This window comes from Buceros rhinoceros, unplaced genomic scaffold, assembly GCF_000710305.1.
Source record: "Buceros rhinoceros silvestris isolate BGI_N320 unplaced genomic scaffold, ASM71030v1 scaffold31092, whole genome shotgun sequence".
Taxonomy (NCBI): domain Eukaryota; kingdom Metazoa; phylum Chordata; class Aves; order Bucerotiformes; family Bucerotidae; genus Buceros; species Buceros rhinoceros.
In genome coordinates, this window is record NW_010401180.1 from 18,988 (window position 1) to 43,452 (window position 24,465).

Consider the following 24,465-nt stretch of genomic DNA (forward strand, 5'->3'; position numbering starts at 1 on the left):
GCCCAAGTCCTTCAACTCAAAGAGCTTTCCAGGTAGTTGGGACCCAGCCTGTACTGCTGCTGCATTTATTTTCCCTCCCACAGTGCAGGGTTTGGCATTTACCTTTGATGAACTTAAAGAGATTCATCTCATTTCTCCAGCCTGCCTAGGTCGCTCTGAATGGCAGCACACCCATCTTGTGCAGCCACTCCTCCCAGTTTGGCATCCTCTGCCAACTGGCTGAGTGCACTATTTGAGTGCAATGAGGGACAGTCCTTGGGAGGTGGCTGCCTGTAACACTATCCCTTGCCACTGGCTTGCTGAACCCATCTGTAGCACCACACATTGGACTAGACTCCAAGCTTGCTGTCTCACACTAGCAAGACTTGGTACAGCTCGGGGAGTTAGCACAGCACAGTCACATGGAGGGCAAACAGGGCAGGAGAAGGCTGTTGGAGGACACTGCAAGAGAGGTGCAGTCATCTTCCTGTGACTAACATGCCAGAGAGTTATCTCAATAACAGACAGCTTAAATTAAAGTAACTTCCTAAGGCTGCACTTGCCAGAGGTTCTCCAGAAGGAAAAGCCCAAATCAGAAACAAAGTACTGGAAAATTGGAAATACTTGAACTAAGCTTAAAATATTTGAACTTTCTGGGGGCTGGTGAGTGGATTTAAAGAAGGAAGAAGGCAAGAAATACTTGTACGGTCTACTTCTTCTGTCTACTTTGAACATAATTATAAGAATCTCAAATTACTTTCCTCTTCCATAATGGTGGGAAGCAGGAGCACTCTGAAGCCATGCTCAGGTACCTGCATCTCAGGTTTGCCAATACTCCTTACTGACACCTGAAAGGGGAGTGGGGGAATGAGCTGAGACCTTACTGATGAATCATACCTGTCTATAATACAGCAAAAGACCAGATTTACATTCAGATTACATTTCTCCATGATGAACAAGTTGTGCTTGGATAAAGACTGGTGGACATGTGGAGCTGGTTCTGTGACCTTGAAGAGACGCAGCAGGGTTTCGACTCTAATTTATATCACTGACTCCTAACGGACATCATGCCAGTGGGGGATTAGCAGAGGCTATTATCTCCATCCTGCCCCCATTTTGCTCACACCTGCCTCTGCACATGCAACACATACACAACATGGAGCTGATAAAGGAGGCAGCAGAGTCAGCAATGAGATGCAGAAAATTTTCCACTAAACTTCTCATAAAGACCAATGGCTTCTTGTTACTGCTGGCTACTGCTATTCATGAACCGCAGACTTAGCCTAGCATAGACTATGTCCTCTAAAATTTGGTATCCCTGGTTTGCTTCCGCAAGAATTACTTCTGAATTAAATGCCTTGATATTTCATTAAGTATATAATCTGGTTAGCACTGCTCATGTAACGGCAGCTTTGTTCTGCTGGAGGAGCAGAAGACCAACTGTCTAAACTGCTTCCTTAAATATATACAGTAGCTTGTGCATGTGACCTCTGATGTCCATCTCCTTCTTGGAGTTCCATGACTTTATCCAACCTAGGAAACAGCTTCCCATCTGGCAGCAGACAATCTTCTGCAGACACTCCTAGTCACAAATTAAAAATGGCATCCTTACATGCAGCCATGTTTCCCAATTCTGTTGCATCAGAAGTGTGAAGTGCCAGCTATTTAAGCCACTTAGATGTTAAATATTATGTTAATCACTTCTGCAGGACTGTGCATGTCACACACTTTGAATTCTTCTTCTGATTCAACAAGGAACACCAATAGAAAAATCTTACCCAAGAAATGATTAGCAATAAAAGTGTGCAATAAACACATTTTTTCTTTCTATTACAAATCTGAAAGTGATATACACACTTCTGTATGTTTTTAACCCTCCTGCCAACAGCTGAGGGGGGTCAGAAACTGCTGGAAAGCAGGAAAATCGGACCTTTTGCAGTATTTTAAAAAAGATATAATTCAGAAAGATATGTCAAGAGCAATAAGAAGACTCACATTCAGTTCTTACAAACATAACATCCACTGTAAACAATTTCTAGTAGCTGCAGTATCCAGTCTGACCTCTGTATAAATTCAATGCAATTTCATTTGTAGGATGTGCAGCCTCAATGCATTTTTGTTGCTACTCTTGAGTTAGAAACAGTATCAGCAGGAGGAAATTCAACAGTGTTTTTCTACACATGGTACCAGTATGGAAGCTATGAACACTGCAATGGAGATTCTTGGAGAAGCCGTAGATGGCAGCAGAGCTGTCTGTTGGATGATCTGAGGAAGAAGAAGAGCAACAGATTTCTCTTTCTCCTTGCAACACTTGTGCAAAATGAGGAGAGGCAGACTAACAGGGACCTCTCTCTCATATCAGCAAGTACTTTGGCACCTTGTGTGTTCAGTAACTCTGAACCAAACATAAGAACTCCTATATGGAAGAAGCAGGTGCTGTCTGGACAGAGTAACACAAGTGCTCTCTTATGAAAGCAGAATGTCTGATGACAAATCTCATGGGAACGTGCGGTAGGTTCCTATTTCTGGTGTTCGTATTTCATCCTTTATTTCTTGGTCAAAACCTAGTAAGTAAATAGTAAGAGGAACCATACAAAAGCAACACCAAACTCACTGAACTGTTCACTAATAACCAGCTTTGTTCTGTGGTCTTTCGAACCTTTGTCTGCTGTACTCCAGCAATCTCATGGACCATCATTTGGGGTATGCCGTATGCTCTTCAGAGTTAACTACGTGTCAAGTATGACTTGATGTTGTTCATCACAATGCCCACCTTGGATTTTGCTTTGAGTGGAGAACTACAACGAATGACCTTGACCTGCCACGTCTGGTGTTTCCTCCGCAGCCTAAAGTAACTCCTTTGCTTCCCCGACATCCACCTGCCACTCTGTCTAATCTTACCGTCTTGGCAAGGCTAAGAACTCAGCAGGACCAGTTGCTCCCATGGAAAAGAATATGTTGTATAATCCATTACAACCTATCTTGATCTTGATGGTGATTTACAGTATCTTTTAAATCATAAATGTAGCTTTGTACAGGTATGGCAAGAAACAATTCTCTTCAACAGAAAAATGTGCAATGAGATTGCCGCAGCAGCTATAAGGACAGGAGGAGATCTGCTAACTCTGCAGTCATCTGAGGTACTCTGGTTCATTAATACTGTATGCCTACACTCTCAAATTACCATTTGCTGGAATGATAACTTAAGGCAGTATATGTGACCCTGCACAGTGTAACAGATTGGAGCGACACAAATGAGACACTCGGTAGCTATTCTTCCCCCGCACTCCGCTGCAACAAGGCAAAGCAAAGCCATTCACAGAAAAACAACTCCCGAAAAATGGTATTTTTTCCCCTCCATACCTGGCACACATAAAAAAAACCCAAACCCAAACCCAAGCTTTGAGAAAAATAAAGAACCAATGAACCAATTTCAGTTTTGTTAAAAGTACTGTTGCACAGGCTTTACATCTCCAGGTCTCTATCTGTAAATGTAATGTAATATTGGCTTAGGGATTAAACCACACCTTACAAAAATTTCTAGGACCCAAACCACATTTGACTACCAAACAGGCATATGAGTAACATTGATGCAAACAAATTAGGTCTGTATATCAGATATTCCTTATAAGCTTGTTCCTGCTCCACCAGACTTACACTTTGCAAGCAGAAAACCATTTTTTTTTTTTTTTGCTACTGCACGTGGACAGTTGTGTTTTAAGACCATTATTCAGTATTTTGATTTTCACTGTTCACTGGCAGAGTCAGGTATTAAATATATTCCCTGAAATCTTTCTTTGCCCCACCTGGTATGGTGTGCTTGACTACAGGCCACTCGCTAGAATGAGGAGCTTAGGGCTTAGCAGCAGGCTCATATTCACTTACTAGACACTGCAGTACGAAAATGAAAAAGATTAATTACTACCTTAAGAATCCCCAACTGTATTAGAACTGAAAAGAAAATTCACGCTGCTGTTCTACTGATTCCATTGTCACACTGTAACTCTTTGCAAATTATAAAAAAGTACAAGAACCATCCAGACACCGTCCTTGATACACTTAGGCAGAAAAAGCTTAAATACAGTGTTTATGGGAGAGAGCACAGAGCTGAGTGAGGAAAAAGCATACTCTGCTCTTGTTTCTGCTATTGTCAGTATTGATCTAAAAGGCTGGGCTGATACACCGATCCTTGTTCCATACTTTAAATTATTCCCACTGAGAAAAATTGCTTACGTCTCCATCGAGCTCAGCACCGAGAATGTCGTTAAACAGATTCACACATTTCTTGTTAGCTATCTGGCTTGCTTGTCCGCTATGCCAATCTTTGTTGACATTCTTTGATTGATGGAATTACTAAACTTTGGCAAGAGATTCTGCAAAGACAGATTTTGGAACATTTTTTATAGTTTCTTTTCCCTCAATGGCTTTTCTGTGTATTAATGCTGTTCTTATCAACAATAGTTCATTTTGCACAGATGTACTGAGAACATTTTAGTCCAAACTGTGTCATCACTTAAACCGCTGTGATCGGCACTGTACTTGCATCCCCTACCAACGAGAGGTACAAAACACACTACTGTAAAAGCCAGATCATGCAATTCCCCCCTGCCCCCCCCCAATTATTTAAACGTTTTTAGAGCCTGTGGCTTAGAATCGCAAGTAACTTATTTAGAAACTTGAACCTCACAGAACATCAGCTTTACTACTTATGCAAAAGCAAAGCATGATTTTGTTCAATTTCCCATCCTTCATTTGGTTGTGGAAGGGTTACAGTAAAGGAGCTCAGAACATCTTTTCCATTGATATTTTCATTAAAAAAGAAACACACAATTCCACATACATAATGGTTTGCTGAATACGATGCCATTTTTCTGATCAGTGCTATCTTCTTAGGTGGGTGGTCAAGAGCAAAATTAATCATTTTAAAGCCCAAAATAGTTAACATACTGGAAGCTGCTCTGCCGCAAAGGCCAAGATGAAAAATGCTCAGTGTTTTGGTAAATTGATTGTGTGCACACATTCTCCCTGCCACCGATGTGAAGGCATTTTGATATAACCTCCATATTGCATTTTCTTATCTGCTCAGAAAGTACCCTAATATTTCACTCCACTAAGGGGTTGGTTTGGACGAATTTAGTCACGTACTCTAGCAGTCATACAGTACATACTCTCAGCTGCATGTTGAATTGCCTAAGAAAATATAAAGGGAAGTAATAAGGACAATTACAATTATAATAGTAATAACAACGATAACTTTCAAAGCCCCCTTCTCCCACCGTACCAAGAGCCCTTAAAGAGATGTCACTAACGCCACCTTGTATCTGGCAAGCAAGGCGAGGCATAGGGCTGAGGAGATGTCACTGCTACAGCCCAACTCAAGAATTCCTGCCTGCCAACCCCTGGTTTAGGGGCAGCCTGTGCTTACTTCTGGTCTGCGTCCACAGAGCCTGCAGTAAAAGTCGAACTTCACGGACACGTCCGGGCATCTTTTGCTCATTTTGTCTGGGAAATGGCTGTGCAAGGGGAAATGAAAGCCAACTCTCATCCTGGTTTTAACTTAGCAGCAGACCTATCTCCCACGCTGTCCAAACGGCCAGAGCACTGCGCACACCCCAATGCAGCGGGGGGATACTGAGGTTTTTGGACTTCTGCACATATTTCTTTTGTACTTTCCTGACTGCGCTACCTCTACCCTATCACTGAGTACGTCTCACTGTACAGGCGGAGGAGGAGACCCAGGGACACTTTTGCCAATCTGCTCAGCCTCTGCTCAAGGGTAGGGTGGCATGGGCTCCCCCGGAGCATCACCCATCCAGCACGCAGCATTGCAAGCTCACCATGGCCAGTGGTACTGTAAGAGGGGAAAAATATTCCAGTTTAAGCTATTTGGGACAGAACTGAGAATAGCACCTCATTCTCACAATAAGCCCTGTTCTGTTCATCAGATTTCACAGCGTCATGTAGAAAACAAAGTGTATCCGGTTGCCTGTGCCCTAAAGTAGGGTCAGGGCTTCCTTCACAAAACAGTAAGCTCCTGCACGAATACTGTGCTGCTACCTTTTAACCATGTACACTACAGTACAAACGTAACGGGGCAACAAGCAGATGTGAAGCTAAAACCACACTGCCACCTCATGATTTTCTGAAGCACATTTTTTTCTGTCAAAATTCAAGTCTTTCATCAGAATTTGTAACAGATAATCAGGAAATAGTAGTTTTTAATGTACTGTAATAACTGGAGCAGCTTAAATGCGTTATTATATTTTAAAATTCCTGGCTATACTTTCTAAATACTTTTTTTTCTTTTAGTGACACATTGCTGAGGTCTTTGGTTCCTGATTTTTAGTTATTTTCTGAATTATTCTGAAGTGAAGATAGAGAAATACTTAAACTCCCCATCATAAAGGATCATTTTTTCAGCACGTAAAATGTTGATGCTTTTTTCTTCCCAGAAGGAAAAGAAGACTCTACCCATTTAGTAACTATAAAAAGTTTTGATAGGAAAAGAATCCATGTGCTACTGAAAAGTACAATCTGATTTGAACAGCGTGTTATTGAGATTATTAACAGCAATACCAACTGCAACAACGAAGACTCCTCCTGAACACCTGCTTAGGGACTTAATTTTGCTTTAATGGGCTATTACCAAGGCTTCTCTAACAAACTCCCTTGTCCCCCCCAAATCAATTCTGGATCAATACAGACTCACACGCCCTGTGTAGAGCCTTCTGTTCTTAGGACAGGATTAAAAGATTCGTTAGTTTTACGATAGCTTGGTTAAAAGATGGAAATTAAAAAAAAAAAAAAAAAGAAGAAGATGCACATGTCCGACAGAGTTTAGCTCTTTTCTGCTTAACAAACCCAGCATTCGAAAGGTTTGACAGAAGGGAGGCAACTTTTTACTTATTGTCACAGTAATAAGGCTCTAAAGAATCCTAAAGCACGTTGTTCAGTCTCCGTGAATGATCAGTTAAAAGCCTGCTTGAGAGCCGGCTTCCACCAAAATTCACTGCCATTTCTCAGAGAAAATGAGGTAGTAGAAAACAAGGGCAGACAAAGCAGTTTTTAAAAACAACTCTAGTCTTTCAACCAAACACGTACAAAGACTTTAAACAGAGCAGATGTCAGGTACCCGAGTACTGAAATAACTTACTTAAAGCTCTGATCTAGGTACATCAATTATTATTTATAACCTTTAACATTATGAAAAGTGTATTCCTTCGCTGACTTTGCAATAGCAAGTCTTTATATTCTCTAAGTTAATCTTGAGTACTATTTTTCTTTTCCCAAAAATAAGATGGGGAAAAGTCTACGAAGAGTTACAAGTTCATGACTTAAAACCCAACAGCAGATAAATAGCCTTAAAAAAACATTTAAAATACAAAACCATGCATTATCCACAGTTACGTTTAGTCTACAATTTAATCATGTTCTTGCAGCTTCCTAGAAGAGGATTTTAAAAAACATTTCCTTTAATGTGAAATACAATGCTGTTCAAGGTATAAAATGAAGACATTTTTCCCTGAACATAGAGGTTTATTGCACCAAGTGCTAATGAATATTGCCTGCACAAAGGAAAATATTTCCATTTTCCATGCAGTTAAGAAGATTAAACAGTCTACTTTTTATTATAAAGCCACTTTAAAAGTATTAAATAGTGTTTTCTCTATCTACCTATTACATCAGATTCATTTGGGTTTTGGATAAATGCATACAGAAAATCTGGTTTTAATAGAAAAAGGACATTATGGTGGTACAACAGACTGTGTATTTTTATTCTTTAATATCGTGATTTTAAAGAAACATGGAGCACATATACTCTGTATGCATCAGTTTGCTTGTCTGAGTTCAGAACAAATTACTCTGAAAACATTTTCCAGTGTTTGTTGGTATTTTGCGCTCTTTTTGAATTTGCTTTGCTTACTCGAAAGCAAAAGAATAAATTTTAAAAACAGGAAATTATTCAATGCTGCAAGAGCAGATATTGCACTCTGTCTCTCACAGGCATGTTGATTAGATCGGCTTCATGGATGCAGAACAGTCTTTCCTGCAAAGGTATAGTCTTGAATTTTCAGATTTTTTTTGCTTTGCATTATCAGAAACTACATGGTTTTCACTCAGAAGACAGTAACTCTATTCAACGTAATAATTTTCCCATATGTATTTGCAGCTCTATTTTCAAAATATTTTGCCCGAGTTGCTGAGTAAACAGAGTTCACATTTATGGGTAACAAGGACTCACACAAACTGTATGAGACCAAACCCGCAGCTTTAAGATGCAGAATATATAATGCCGACACTTCAGAGGAGAAACTTTCTTATGTAGCTCACTGGCAAATAGCAAATGAACTTAATAGCCCCAGAGAGCAGAAAACAAGCAACGTATCTGCAAATGTCTGTTACAGATTCAGAAAAAGTGCTTGGAAATCTCCTCGCTCACAGAAAAACCTCACAATCACCTAGCAACCTATGTTACTGCTGCTTTCAGTTTTGAACAGGCAGCCTTCACATTCAAAGATGTATCTCAGCCAACTGAAGCAACTCTAAGTTTAAAGCAAAACAAAAACAAAACCAGATTTTTTTTTTTTCTAGATATTTAAATAAATTGCCCCTACCTTTCTTCTGAGAGTACGATGGCGACTGCACTTGAGAAAAAGTAGGTTTTTCTTCGGTGAAATATTCAGGTTGGTTGTACTGATTCAGGGCCATGTCCATGTCAGAGTACTCGCTTTTAAACACGTTTCCAGGGTAACTACAGGTATAAGGCTGATTCACCGCCCAGGCCTGTTCCATATATATGTTGTTACTGTGCAGGACCTGAGCATCACAACTGCTGTAACCCTGATTATCTTCAATATATGTGCAATAATCAGTTGACTGCATGTAGCAATTGCTACCAGCAGCTGGGTGCACTTCATATATTTCTTGCATACAGTAGTTCATTTTGTTACCCTATCTCAGCTTCTACTTTACGCACACACACACATGCATACACACACAGGCATGCATACACATGGGATGGGAGAGGAGCGATGAATATACACCAACAAAGTCGACTGCAAAACAGCCCGTTTTACTTTGGAGCAGCACCTGATGTGCTAAAATCCTATTTATATTGGGACAGCTTGTGAACTCCCCTGCCAGTCAAACATATTGGGAAGCAGATTTATGACAGTCAAAGGTCTTAATCTGTGACTGTAAGTTAATTCCAAGGGAAGATGGCAGGCAGGTAGCAATGACCACCAGACAAAGAAGTGACATCCCAACAACCCTCCTGTTCCCCCGTTTGTCTGGAATAATCATTTTATAAACCATTTCCAGCCTTTTCCAATATGATTAGAAAATGATTACTAAGGCAAGGACACAGTTATGTCACTGTAGTTGTCAACTTAAGTGTGAAGCATTATAAAGACTGCTTAAGAACTCCCAGAGGGGATACGCTGAAAATCCTAAAATCAATAATCCTGTTTTTCAGCATTAAACCATAGAAAATCCAATAGTGCTGTGCTGGTGACCTAAGCAGTAGTCTAGTTTTACAAAATTTAGCAACTTAATCTGTCATCAGCTTTATTGATTTTGTTTTACAGAATTACATGCATGAATCTCCCCAGCCTTCCACACATCCAGAATCCTCCCCACTGCTTGGTAATGCATTTACGGGAAAGCGGCTTTTCTAAACTTCAGTGATCTGGAGAGGTAATTTCTACTGAGTTCAACAGGCGGGAAACTTCAAAATAACACAATCAGCAAAAAGAACACTGCTTAAATATTATCAATACGCTAATGGCTTTGCTATCCTGCTTTGCTATCCTTTATGTTTCAGTAATGAAGTACCTTTAGAAGCGTATCCTTTTCAACAACAGACTGAGTACAGTGCGGAAGGCTTCTGCTCCTTTTGGCTTACCTATGAGCTACGAACACGTTAGTGCCACTACAACAAAAACTGTATGATCTTACAGTTGCTTAATACACCCCAAACTTCAATACAATTAATATACCTTGCTGAATCAGCCATTCTTTTTGATCTAAAAGAAATGATTTTATTTTTAACTTATATTAGCTGCTATTTGTTTTTTACTAGGCAAAATATGTGGTTTTTTACAGCACAGCTACAATATAGTAAAACTTTTGAAGACAGTAACAAGATAGTATCCTTCTTCAATGTCTCTTCTTATTAGGAAGCAGAATTATTACTGATTTGATAATGAGGTCTTAGTTTTCTTATCTCACTAATCTTAAACAATTTACACGTTTCCCAAAATTACCATGTAGGTTGGCCCTTTTCCTGAAGTATACATCCAACAACCTCGATGCACACCAAAACGATCCTCTAAAGTCCCGTGAAATAGGCGAACACTGGACACTACATGTATATATTTCTCCTTATCCGATATTGTTTAATGTTTCAGTCTGATGCAAAAAGCCGATGGAGGAATGTTCTCCCTTCCAACACACACCCGTACCTACATACTTAAACGAGAAGCACTGCCGATCAGTATCTAATGTGCAGGCTAAGAGAATTCAGGATAGGTGTCTCTGAGGATCAGAGAAGTTAAAATTCATGCTTGGATTCTTAATTTTTTTTCCCTGACTATAAAAGAAGCATCTTTAACACACATTTCTTGCTCAGAAAATAATAATTCTGCATTTGTAAGTCAAAACAAACTCTGTCAAGACCAACTGTACTGGGGTCAATGAAGTTACTTCCAAAATGAATTGCTAAAACTCTGGTAATTTAAACAAACGTCTTCATTAAGAGCACTAGTAGTTACTGAAATCCCAGAAGTAAAACACAAATGAAACCTCATTCTCCACGCTGGTTTTACCAAAGATCTAACTCCACAAACAGCATTGTGAAATACAATGCGAAAAAGCACACAATAAAAGTTAATTTTCATTGTAGCTCAGGACCACAATCTAGATTTTACAAGCAGTGATTTTGACTGTGATTAAAAGCACGTCTTAGGCAAGACCTGGTTTTTCAAGACTGGATGTTCAAGCACTTCATAAAAACATGCCCATGTTTCCTAAGAAACTCTGTAATAGTTGTGTACACAGAACCCCCCAAACCATATCCATTAATGCGACCGGTTGGTAATACTGCAGTACATACAGATGTAACACATACAACCTGCCAGGCTTACCGCTCCGCATGCCCAGAAAGAAAACATTCCACAAGTGCAATACATGAGTTGTTAATTTACCACAAAACAATCTCCTGTAACACTAACAGGAATTTACGTGAGAACTTGCACAGAGGTGAGGCTGTATTTTACAGGTTAGCAGAGCAGAATAACTAGATATTTTCAAAGCACCCAGAAAAGCACTGGAGAACGAGGCTTCAAATTTTTAGCGGGAATTTTCCCCCATGTGGATTTGTTTTGCCAGATGAATCAAAATCCAATGAATTTTCTCTTCTCTGTTCACCTCCCTCCAATTTGATTTAGGTTTGTTACTGGAAAATTAAACAGAATTGAGACCGTCTGTAGACAGAGCCATCCCAGTAAGGAAGGCACCTGAGGATATGTTATCTCGGCACGGCACAGGCTGTCACTTACTTTCTGTTCCAAAATAAATCCCTCAAGCATTGTTTTATTACATTGTTTTATTAAGCATTATGTCAATAATGCTTAGAAATATGTTTATGTACTACTTTTGTCAGAATTACCGCAATACTGCAAAGAAATTAAATTACATGAAACTGTGCTGAAGGAGAAAAAGAAAAATGCATGAGTCTTTTCTGACAGGGAAAAAGAAAATTATAAACACTGCCAGGGAATGGGGGTTCCTTACCTGTGATGTGCTAACATTAAAGAGGTTTAGAGCACCGCAGATTGTTGTTCCCTTGGAAACGAATCAGTTCAAAAAAACCATCCCTATTAAAACTGAAATATGCCTAAAATATTTCCATTTTAATCACTTAGGGTCCAGTCCTTCAGGTCCCTTTCAAGTATCACTTTGAATTAAAATCATCTGATAAAATGTAAGTCAGACAGCGTCTTTAACAGAAGTCTGAAAGTGGAGTAGCAAATAATATTAACAACTTGTCTTTGTCTTGTATTCTGATTTGAATATTCGAGTCTTTAAATCATGTCATGTTGAGCTTTCATTGCCTTCAGCAACATCGTATCACACTTGGAATTTTATTACAAGTGTCTGATTATGTGAACACATGGAAATTAGTCAGCAGCCGAATAAAACCTCCAGTGCAGGCAAATGGGCCAGTGCTAAAACAGAAACTTCGATACTGTGGCAGAAGACAACCCAAAGTTTGAACCCTTCACAGTCTGAAGTGTCAGTTCACTGATTAAAAAAAAGGCAGAAATTACTTGCTGACCATGAGTCTTGAATGCCCCAATGGTTTTGAAATACTCACCCTCGTGTAAACCAAAAGTAAGTGCAGTGCAGTCAGTGATGTTACACCGGGCGGGCAGGAGTCAGGCCAGAATGCCTGAAAGGAGGTGTCTGCAGGACAGACTGCCTCACGCTAGACCATGCAGCTCTTCACTGCCTCCTGTTCTCAAAATTCTGACTAAAACTTTTAATTACAAGCAATCAAATGCCCCACTAAGCTGCACTTCCCTTGTGACTTAACCCAGTTACAAACCCCACCAAAATGAACCCACAGAAATGTAAAGGCAAGACAGTACTCCCGTTGATGATCCTCCCGATGGTTCACCTCCAACTGAGAACCCTGACACACCAAATGTGTTGCTCAGTGCAACCCACTCTGTTGTGCACCTGTGCTACGCATGTGAACGCGCAGCTGGCGTGTTACCCACAAGGGTCGCACTCTCTTGACTGTTTCCAAACGGGGGACCCCTGGTCTAGAGTCCTGGCTACCTCGAGGCTGCACTTTGGGCCCCTATGTGCCACTTGTAACAGATTCGGTGGGGTAAGTACGTATTGCAGAGGTATTGCAGAGGATGCAAATTAGTCAGGGCAGAGTTCTGCTTCTAAAGGACCAAATGGAAGGATCTTATGTCGTTCGTGTTCACGATTTATGCATACAAATGAATAAAATTCCAGTATCTGGTAAAAAAGCTTTGCACATTTGAACGTGTAGTTGCAGCGATTAAGCATACCTTTCTAACAGTTACGTACACTAGTATTATCAGCTCCTGGTTTTATAATACATAGTTTTACATGTTACAAAATAACTGGTTTATTTCCTATTTTAGATTTTCTCTGCCTGCATTCTCTCAGCCACCTCTGATGGAAGGTCATGGGGAAATAAATTGATCACTGCTCTTCAAGGAGAACACAAATCTGCACTTGCAGGACTCACACCACATAACATGGGACACATCCCAGACAGTCCCTATCTTTTCATATCATAAAGAAAATACACTGGAACTACTGCAGGTTTTGAGTGGAAGTAACAATGTGGCTTTTGCAACAGAAATAATTTGCCAAATACAGCTACCTCTGTACCCACATGACCAGTCGCCAGCTCTCTTTAATGCATATATTGGCACTACCTTATTCATTCACTTTACACACTAGGAGACTCAAAATGGTCCCTGAAAAATATAACCATGCAAACTTGTTATAGATTCAACTAAGAAAACCTCAAACATCAGAATCTGAAATAATGTCGAGCACTTAAAAGAACAAAAAAATAACTGTACACGGTGTTTATCTTATTTTGAAAATTCTGTTTGTGGCTAAATTATAAAATATGTAGAATGATGGATTTCTAGTGCTTACAACAGCATTTGACAGTTCCTGGAGTATGTCTCAGTGAAATCAAAGACATCAAAAGTTGTCATTTTGTCTACACTGTGTTTATTACAGCAAGCGATACAGCTGAGGGGAAAAGAGCTAAAACTTTCTGGCATAAAATAATTTACTTGGGTTTGCAACAGATGCAGCTTCGAACTGGCCGTGCCCGGTTTAAACCTGAGGAAAATCTTACTTCCACAATAACACACCTCTTCTCAACGTGTATTGAGTTAGTTCTTTCTCTAAAACTGCTTCTCTCTCAAAACCCGCTGTACCTTGGTTATGACATGCCACTAAATTTGTATGTGACTCATAAAACGCCAGTGTGATGTGCCTTTTATTGAAACACTTCAGACTCATTACTCTGTTTGGATTACAAAGAATGTCATAGTTTATATTTAAATGTTCAGATTCACTACAAATCCATTTCTCCCTGAAAATATTTGGCACCTTGAATTAATTTGGTTAAAAGAGAATGGAGCTTGCTTTTTTGTGACTGAGACTCTTCCAGGGGTGCTTACTTTTTCTTGCACTAGCTCCCTGCACTCTTCACAACACATGTAGGTAGCACACGGGCTTGTCAGAAAGCATCTGCCCGACAAACTGGCTAATAAAATTCTTCAATAGTGTTTGACAAGTTTTAAGATAGTCTCTGAGCAAATATTGTGATGAGTAATTATAGACCTGTGACCCAGACAACCCAATTTGTTAAGTCTCCCCACATCTCATAATTGGAAGACCCTGTTAGCAGACATCAGTTAATTACATGGCTTATCTCTTGAGAAAGTAACTGCCAATACTTAAAAACATGTACCTTTTCTGAGTCATTCCCTACCCCAACTCCACACGAACACTTCAAGGTAAGAAGTTCCATTTATTTGTTCAAAAGTAAAACCCAGCAGAAAGCTAGCTAATATAGCTTGATGTCAGTAACAGACTCTTGGCCGGCTCTGTCTGGGTTTGGCAGCCTCCTGACAGCCCTTAGTAAGACCTTAAAGCGATCAACACCTGACATCTGTTAGCAAAGAGGCATTCTGAGGTAAAGAGCAAGTAAATCTAAAGAAATCAGGTACTTAGACCAGTTTAACTTTTTCATGAGGTGATATCCTGCCTGACACGGTAATCTTTCTTCCTGGAGTGATGCAAGACTTAAGTAAAAGAAAACAACTTGTAGTCCCTCCCTCCCAATATGGAGTAATTATTTTTTCAGACGAAGAACAATGATGAACTATTTATCCCAGTTTTAAAAAGAGTAAAAATAACTTTAGCACTAAATTTGTGCTAAACCTAAGCAACTGTAATTCTTAAAAGGAATTCCTTCAATGCTGCGCTGATGTGAACAAAGAAAGCTACCTGAAAGAAAATGGTTAATTCTCCTGACTACGGAGGCAAAGAATATTCATAACGAGAAGTTCCATTTATTTGAGTTCTGTACGTGCACTTCCTGAGGCTTTGGGGATGCCTAATAATAAGGCAGAAGAAAAGGCAAACGCCAGAGTCACAGGTGAGAGATGAACACCCAGAAAGTACTAAAAGAATACTTTTGTTTGCCTTTGCAGTTTTAATGCATCAAGGATATGCTTTATTTAAAAAGGCCAGGGTCAGAAAGGGTTTTTGATCAGCTTATCAAAGCTATATTCATAGCCTTGACAGAGCGCCACACAAATTTTTAAGGGGTTAAAGGAATACATGTTATTTTATATTAGGCATCACACAGAACACACCAGTAAGTGCTCATCACATTGTCATCAGGGCTCTTCACAAAGCTACTAAACTGAATAAAAAGGCATACTAAAAACTACAATCACATCTGCTGAAAATAAAATTAATTAAATTTTTTAAAATTGGTAACAAGAACCTTCACTCCCCCACAATAACACTTTTACCATTGGCCAAACCCCTGTCCATAAACAAAGATGTAACAATCTTTTGGTTTGGGTTTTTTTTTTTGCCTTTTTTTTTTAATACAGCATTTGCTGTGCTATGCATAATAATGCCAGTTACCTTTACACTTTTTTTCTTCTTTTTGGTATTCCTGGGCACTTGACACGACTTGAAAATTTGCTTTTGTGTGGCCTGGCTGTAAAACTGTGGTAGTCCAAGTTGAAGCACGCTGACACTGTGAAAGCTGCTGTCCATTCCTTTGGATATCATAGTTTTTGGAGTGCCTTCTCCTACACAAACGGCTTTCCTCTATGCCCACTAAATTCCATTTCTGATTTCTCTCAGAAAGGTGAATCAGTCTGTCCCATGATAGTAGGCCACGTCCTGGATGTTTGGCAAATACTGCAGGGCTACAGGCTGTTGGCATCGCCAAAATCTTGCTCAGATGTGGAGTTTTGGAAAGCAAGTGGTTCCCCAGCTCTCCTGAATCCGTGACATTCCTGTGCCTCTCCACTTGACTGCACGGATACGATGCAGAGCCTTTCAGCCATGCCCATTCAGCCACCATAGTCCCCCTTCGGCACAAGTAAATATAAAATTTTCCCGTCTGTGAAGCCTTGAACAAGTAGGCAGATGTATGTGGACAGGCTAACACTAGATGTGACTTTCACAACATCGCAACTACAACATGGGCCTCACAGCCAGTTACCACCAATTTATTGCCTTGCTCATATGATCATTTGAGGTCTTGTAGGTCGAGGCTGGTCGTGAACAATTTTCAGATACTTAAAACACAAAACATCAAGGATTCAGCCTTGTTTGACTTTGCTCTTATCGTAGGCTGACCTGAGGGACACTCTGTTACCTAAGTGTGACATTCTTATGTGGGCATGCTTAGCAGTTCCGCTTTTGCTACCTACTGCCTTTCTCTAGCTGTGGTCACCGCGGAGTATCAGAGACACTAATTTTATCACGGGAGCATGGACATTAGGGTCCAGAATAGATAATGAATAATACTAAAGCTGCACGATTTGATCTAATTAGTCACAAAGATTAAAAAAATGTATTTATTCTTTCAAATAGAAGAAACTGATCTCGGTTGATAAATCTGTAAAACTAAATATACTCCATTTTCTATTTTTGGGTAGCAAAAGTAAATGCTATATAGAAATGACACATCAGAGATGATATTCCACATTTAAAGAAATTATTTTATTTTATGTTATATATACAAAAATTCAAATATAAAATAGCTTTCTAACTTGCATCCAGAAGACATCCAGACATTTGATGACTGATAACCACAGTGGTTTTAATCACAGTAAGCTTCTGCTATTTTAATGGACCTAAGAGTTGATTTTACACACATTTCACTCAGTAAAGTAATTCATATACATATTAGTAAATAAGTGCTCACTAAGTCAGTAATTTCCTGAAAAAAATTACAACAAATAACTTCGTATTTCAGTTACCAGGTCTACCATAGTATTGCTGTTTCTCAGTTTTGTCTAAGTCTTCTCTTAAGTGGAACATTGCTAATATAGGACATATTCAGAAGACTTAATTAGAGATAGTATCAAATACTGCTGAGTTACGTTAATCCCTAATAGTATATATAGCTTTCCTCAATATCTTATTTAATTTTATATGTAACTGCGTAACATTTTTTCCTGCCAGGGATGTAAGCTCACCTGATATTTGAAGTTAAAAGTCCATTCCTCCTATGCACTGTATCCCAGCTGGACATCAGTAACAAGAATTTGTATGAGAAACTATCTGGCATCACAGACTTGAATGCATAGGGCAGGTAAGTTAACTACCGAATCTGCATGTACCTACTTACTTCTGGCTTTATAGATCCACTCTTAGTTGAGACTTGATTTTCTTAGTAAAATTAAAAGCTCTAAATGCAGGTAATACAGCAAGGGAGTACCACTTGTAGGAAGATAACCAGATTTAAAATAGAATAGTGAAAGTAACCCAGAAAATATGGGACAATTAAAAAAAAATTAGAAGAACAGTATATAATTTCTTTTTCCCCCAGAATTTGAAATCCTTTTTGTATCTTCTAGATTTGATAATAAATTTAAGCTCAGAGGGAGGGAGCTGCACAGAACTCCACTGTAAGATTGAACCGAACAATGACACTTCACTTCTTGACACAGAGAGGAACTGTGCACTGTAAGCCAACCTTCCACTAGGCTTTGTGTAAACTCACCTAACGTACCCTTCAGTACAGGGCTACTCTCCTCTTCCTTGTCTTCCTTCACATTCTAGTTACCGTCCTGCATGGATAATACTGCATCTTTATATAAATGCCAGAGTCAGGCATGTACATCACACAAATATAAAAAACATAGGCATTTCTATAATTCACTCATAAATAGCTACTTCTGTGCTTCATCGAGCTCTTGAGCAGCCCACTGAACCTACACAGTTCTCGCCCTTCTTTTAAAAAGTCAGTTACATCCTCAGTTACTCAGTTCTTGTTATTAGTCCTGGGAACTAGATCAGTGATTCATAATCCAGGCTGTTTGATCTTGTTAGGCAAGAATTTCTGTATCCTTTTCCCAAATTCATATTTGCTGTTAAAGGTAATGTTGGCTGTCTTTTAGCCTCTATAAGGAATTGTTCTACCTTTGATTTTAATTAAAAAAACATACACTCACCACAATGGTAAAACTTATGTTCCCCAAGGATTCAGAGAGTATGTCACAAAAGGTTTACAGATTTTTAACTTTACCAAGGAACTCTAAAGCCCTCAACTTGGAAAATAAAAAATCTTTTCCAATTTCTGTGTTTGCAAAGCATCTGTGGGATTTAAAAATATGCTTCTAGATGCATCTGAACTATGAGAAGAAACTGATTCATTATTGCTTCCATCATTTGGAATTTGCCCAGGCAGAGTTTACAAAGTCTAACCCAACATCAAGCAGCTTTATTTTCTTTTTCTTTCAGTTCCCTCTTAAATTTGTCTCACTATTTTGACTCCTATATTAGCTACAGTTTATTTAATTTTACAAGTTTCCATTTAATTTCACAAATTCCTTTCAGTCACCAGGGACATTTTACATTCAAATTTTGCTAGACAAGGATTAAGTTGTAAGGAACTACCACTGAGGGGTCTCCTTTTCTTATACTTCCTATACTGTGGTGCAGAAACCTATGCCCTACATCACCACTCAGCTTATGAAAGTGTTAAAAGGACTAGAATAAATAAAGTAGTCCTGTAATGAAACTGTAATTTGTTTTAACGTATTTTGCCTGACTTTCTCAAAAGCTTTTTCTTTTTCTTTCCCAACAGAGAATGTAGTTTAAATCTCCTACATCTGCTCTTGGTTTTGTCGAACGAAAAACATCATTGATAAAGGATGATAATGTGATTTTGTCTGAGCTCTCTAATTGTAAGAGAAGCATCTCTCTTCCTCTAGCTACTGTTAAAATGGCCATAACGAAGGCAGAAAGCAGCATAGCCTGCCAGGACGAATCACGACTAAACCCACAGGCCCTATTTCAGAGCAAAGAGGGACTAGCAAGAAGGTCCCAGAGTTCTTCTCCTACACATAAGGAAAGGAATCACCAAGTAATTGTTCTAGAAATATAAAAGCAGCCCACTGCAGCAGTAACTGGCATCTGAGCAGTCAACAGTTCAAAAGACTTCTCAAGTTCCCATCAGAGTGTCTTTAAAGGTAAGTTGGTTTTATAGAAGCAGAAGTTTTAGCAGGTGAAGTTGAAACTAAGATAAAAGGACAGGCAAGGAGAATCCCTCAGAAATTGTTTAATACAGGCCAAGACAAAGACTCCTAATGGGTGACTGTAAGGGTTGGCCTGTTCTTGAATATGCAGTGTTACTGCACATCCATAGTGACATATCATAGTGACATATGAATGTCACTGTACAAAGATCTATAAGAACAAATGGAACCACTAGTTTTCATCTCAGCTACGTGTTTTCTTTCTTAGCTCTCCACTAGTATCTGCCAACAGTGGTAGAGATACAAAAAGACTCTCCCTTCTTTAATACATCCCAAGAGAGGGGAGTCATAACTTGTTTCTTCCAGGAAGACGAGAGGTGGTGGCCAGCCAGCCAGGAGGACAGCGTTTCTTGCTGGTATGGGCTGTGTTCCTATCCCAAACTTTGATGCTGACAAAAACTGAGAGAGCACAGCAAAGGACCAAAGAGGACACTGAAAAGACTGCCTGCTCCCCGTGCGCTCCACAACCACCCTGGAGGCATCACATTAAATCTCCTGGCTGTGCCCTGCGAGCTACCCCCACTCCTCCAGCTCGTCATCTGCCCTGCATGCTCAGAGCTGACATTTGTATGACTGTTATGACTTTATATCGCAGTAGCACCAGTTGTCAGCTATATCCATTGGTGATGAAAGCTGCTGTGTGAGCACAGGCGATCAGTCCCAGCTCCTCAGAGTACACTGCTCACACTTTTCTGGGGATTGCAAATACTTCTTTTCCTCCCTCACTTAGCTTTGAGGCAAAAGGTAAATCGACAGTTCTGGAATGTCAGAGAATTGCTATTTTTAGTTACAAAGACACTTCCTCTCACAACAAAAAAGTTATTTTACGTTCCAAAACTGCTCACAGCCTGTAAGAATTTCAACCTGTAACTGATCAAAATAGCAGCAGTAGGTGAAGTTATTAGCAGTCTCTGAATTGTCATTAACTTACTTGACTGCAAAACAAAAGATTGACAAAAGCAATTCTTACATAAAGTTTTGCAGCTTCTGAGGTCTGAAGCCACTGAAAGCAGAGCAGCAAGGACAACAGGACATTACTGGGCTTTTTTTAAACACGTATGCAAACATCTAAGGACATTGAAGTGGGTTGGCTTGAGAGATCAGCTAAGGCAAATGTAATCAGGATTAGGACTGACGGGTGCATGTAGGTTGACCAAGCAGCCTAGCTTTGTATGGACCCAGTCCAGCAACACTACATCATTTTTACTTAATGACTTAAAAAAAAAAAAAAAAGGCAAACAAGCTACAACTAAAGGTCATCTCCCCAGCAAAATTAAAACTGGATTCAAATGCTGTATGGGCATTTTAAAGTACACAAAATAACTATAAGTAAAAGCATGTGAAGTTTTCATGTGTGTTTGTGCTGGGAATGATAAAACTCTCTGTGCCACACAAGGCTAAAGTTTCATTTCTTCTCATTAATGATGCAGTCAGTTCGAAGCATTTTATTTTTCTTCCTTTATTTTGCTTTTCCTCCTCTCCTCTCCTTTCCCTTCCTTCTCTTTTCTCCCAAATAACACCACAGCATTTTCTTCTTATTCTTCTTTATCAGACAGGGAAACACTTCATAACTGAGTGTCTCAACTTCTGAACGAGATTCATGTGATCCTTCAATAAGCAGAAAGATGGAACTCAGCTAATACAAACTAGCCAGATTCTTCTTTAGAAATATGTGAACCCTGCCTCCATATAATGTGCTAAATAAAACCTTTGAGAACACGCAATTTTTTTCCCTAAATTTTAAACTGTAATAATGACAGTGACTATAAGAAAAAATTGTACAGTGAGTGAAAGGGACTCTAGCAGGTGGAACTAGTGGTGTGTAGTGAAACCACTAAGTGTTTTCCAGTATTTCAGAAACGTGTGTGTATGTGTATGCTGGTGGAAGTAAATGGAGCCAGGATTACTGAATACCTATTTACTTATATTAAGTATTAAAATTTTTTGATATATTTAGTACTGTTAATTGCTTTAACAGTGGCAATATTATAAAATACTTAAATATTACATTTTAGAATATAGCTTTCAACAGAAACAAAATTTCAATAATTTCAAACAATCACTTGGCCAAAGATTACATCATCATGAAAGACTAGCAAGCAGATATTACAACAAACTTTGTAAAGTCTTCAATATGTAGGAAAAGTAACATTAAGAAACGTGTAATGTACCATGTAATAGCTTTATCCTTGTCCTTGCTGACAGATACCTTAAAGAGGTCCTCGGTGTGAACCAGTGTAATCACTTTTTTAAAAACACACTGAATGTCTATTAACTATTACATTAATTCTAGACATGTATTTACCCAGAACCTGGGCTTGACATTATGCTCAAATTTCTAAACATAAGAAAAAATTAACCAGTGCAAAAGACTTTCCAGAAGAACGTGACAGCTCATCTGTAAGTTAACTAGAGGCAGGTTCTGAGCACAGAGAAACAAGTGGTTCAGGGTTTTGGTATGCAAAGCGCTCTCTGAAATCCCCTCCTCAGAGAAACAAACGGGCATTGTGTATCCAAATATGGAATCTTGTGACTGCCACAGATACAATAAAAATACTTAAAGAAATGAATGACTAAAGCTATAAGGAAAAAAGCAGGAAGATACCATGGAACACAATGGAACTAGAAAGGTGATGCTAACCAGTGCAGTCCATCTGCCCCTCTCATAGCTCTGTGAACACGTGGGAGGGAGTTTTTCTGAGAACAAGGTACACCTGAGCATGGCAGCTGTGTGCAAACCACAGGGCTCATCAATAGGATCCAGAAGTGGATACCCAGCGAAGAGTAAGAACAAAGTAAGCACATGTGAGAGTTCCCACCAGCAGTCTCCTGTGCCCCATCTACTTGTCAGCCCAAGGGATTGCCTGAGCCCCCGTAGCCTGTCTAAAATGTAGAAATACCCAAGAGATCCCTCTTTGAGATGCAGCCCAGTCTCCACTTGCATATGTTTCTTGCATTCACAGCACCCTTTGGCAAGAAGTTCAGCATCTGCCTCTCGTCAGTGTGCACAACCACGTCCCTCTGCTTGTTTTAAACCAAGATTAACTTGATGCCCAAAGACAGCAATCCACTTCTCCAGGACTCAATTTGCAGACTACCGCTTGTGGGAGTATGGGAATGTTAATGGATTCTTATTCTCTTAGTATTGTGTTAGGTAATTCTTTTAACGCCTAGAAACCCACTGAAATAGAAGCGAGAAGCCAAAACACCATTTCCAGATTACAGATCAAAATACTGTAAAACAGATCTTTAAAAACATGGAAGTTACAGTGAAACCATTAGGGAAATCACTCAAATAACTTCAAATCACTACCCCTAATTTTGTAAAATCCCGATTCTGACCATTGCTTTCACCACGACCTTTCAAATCAGTTCACATAGTCTTTTCGCAGTCCCACATTAGACCTTCCACCCCTCCTCACTGAGGAAGGGACAGTGTACTTGGCGGCCATTTACTAACAGCAAATGCTGGAGATATGCACACATAACGGAAGCTCTGTTTTTTTCAAGGTGATGAAACAGTTCAATCTATTTTAGTTCTAGAATTACTTAAAGGGATACCTTGTATTTTGAAATAACACCTCCTGTTCAAAGAATGAGGTTTGAGCAATGGCCAAGTAAAAAAACGTACTAAAACTAGCAGTCTTGACAATAATTTGTGAAAGAGAAAAATCAATAAACACACACATAAAGTTTGCCCAAATCATGCAGTCAAAGGCTTCTTCAAAAAGAAAGACAAACGGGGATGTGAGGAGAGAATTCTTTAAAACTGGAAATAAACTGAAGCTTTGTACAGGTCTAAACAGTTTTCAGACACATAATCACACACGTAACAAAGAAGATCTGGTAGTGTGGCCTTCATGCTTTGCAACCTTTAAACATTTCCTTAAACATTTACCTTCTTTCATGATAAGCACTGTAGCAAAGTAATTAGAAACGCATGTAGGGAACATAGAGGTTGTTCTGTGTATATGGAAATAACTGGAAAATGCCTGATTGGATGGATAGTAGCTCTCCTGTCGTTCATCAACACTTTACATTTGGCACAAAAAATGGCAGTCCTCTGTCCTTACAGGACTGCATATCAAGGAGAAGTTTCCTAAGTTCATTACTCTGACATACAGTCATCAGAACTGAACAGCAGTCTGTGCTCAGGCTTATGACCACAGGATGGAGAGCTGCACCTCCTCAGACAAGCACAGCAAAGGAAAGTGTTTTATTTTACAGGGTGGTGGAGGAGACTTAGAAAAAGCACAAGGACATTTTAGGTTTTTTAAATTAACTATTTTACGAAGTTTTTGCCTGCAAAATTAACAAGCATGGTTTATATTGACAATACTACGCACTCCTTCTAACTGATGGCAGCAGTGAAACACGATGTTGCACGCTTTGATATTCAAAACTTCAAACACAACAGTCTGTTCTCATCAGAAATAAATTTCAGAAAGACAAGCGCACAAAAAGAAGCACCTCTGGTTTAAATAAAATTACTATACAAAGTATACTGATGGATTACTGAAAAAAAAACAATAGAAAAGGAAAAAAATCAGCACTAACATAATGAAACATACTTAAGAAAATAGCTAGCAGATGTTGCAAAGCTAAAAAAATGTCTTTGTTTTCTCTGTTCTTTGAGCAATTTAAACATATCCAAATTTTTTTGGAAAATGTGTGTATTTTATCTGGAAAACATAGCAGGTATCCATGAGTAGTAAATACCGAAACTAAAGACCTTTAGAAACACATAGACAAGATCTTCATGTTTCTCATAAAGAAAATAACACTCTTTAGAAAACCATTTTTTCCCCACCATGATGGGAAAGAAAAAACCAACACATTATCAAAGAATTGTATAAAAAACTGAAACATTACAAAATGTTATACAGACTACTTGCCTTTAAAACTTTTGCAGTCGTACAGCACTTTTTGAAAGCACTTTTTAACACATTAAAGTTTAAAACAAAAAAGTTAAAATTAAACCAGAATGTCTGTAACATAGAACTTACCAAGTGCGATATTTTTAACTGCATATTCAAAAATATGCTTCTAAGTAATAAGAGCCATCATGGAGTGATTCATAGCTTCATGCAAAAACATCCCACAATATAAATCTTGTTAACCT

General features: G+C 39.0%; 1 protein-coding gene across 2 annotated transcripts in view; it reads right to left on the reverse strand.

Moving 5' to 3' along the window:
- The window catches only part of LOC104489970 (thyroid hormone receptor beta), a 47,139-nt gene that overhangs the window by 18,220 nt on the left and 4,454 nt on the right, over positions 1-24,465 (reverse strand). Inside the window, exon 1 of one of the 2 annotated variants that reach the window (XM_010132191.1) lies at positions 8,595-8,941. The exons of the other annotated variant lie outside the window; for it this stretch is intronic. Coding sequence (XP_010130493.1) covers positions 8,595-8,922 — 328 coding nt within the window. The 5' untranslated portion in view covers positions 8,923-8,941. Of the gene's footprint in view, positions 1-8,594; positions 8,942-24,465 lie in introns of those variants that run through there. 2 annotated transcript variants of the gene reach the window in all.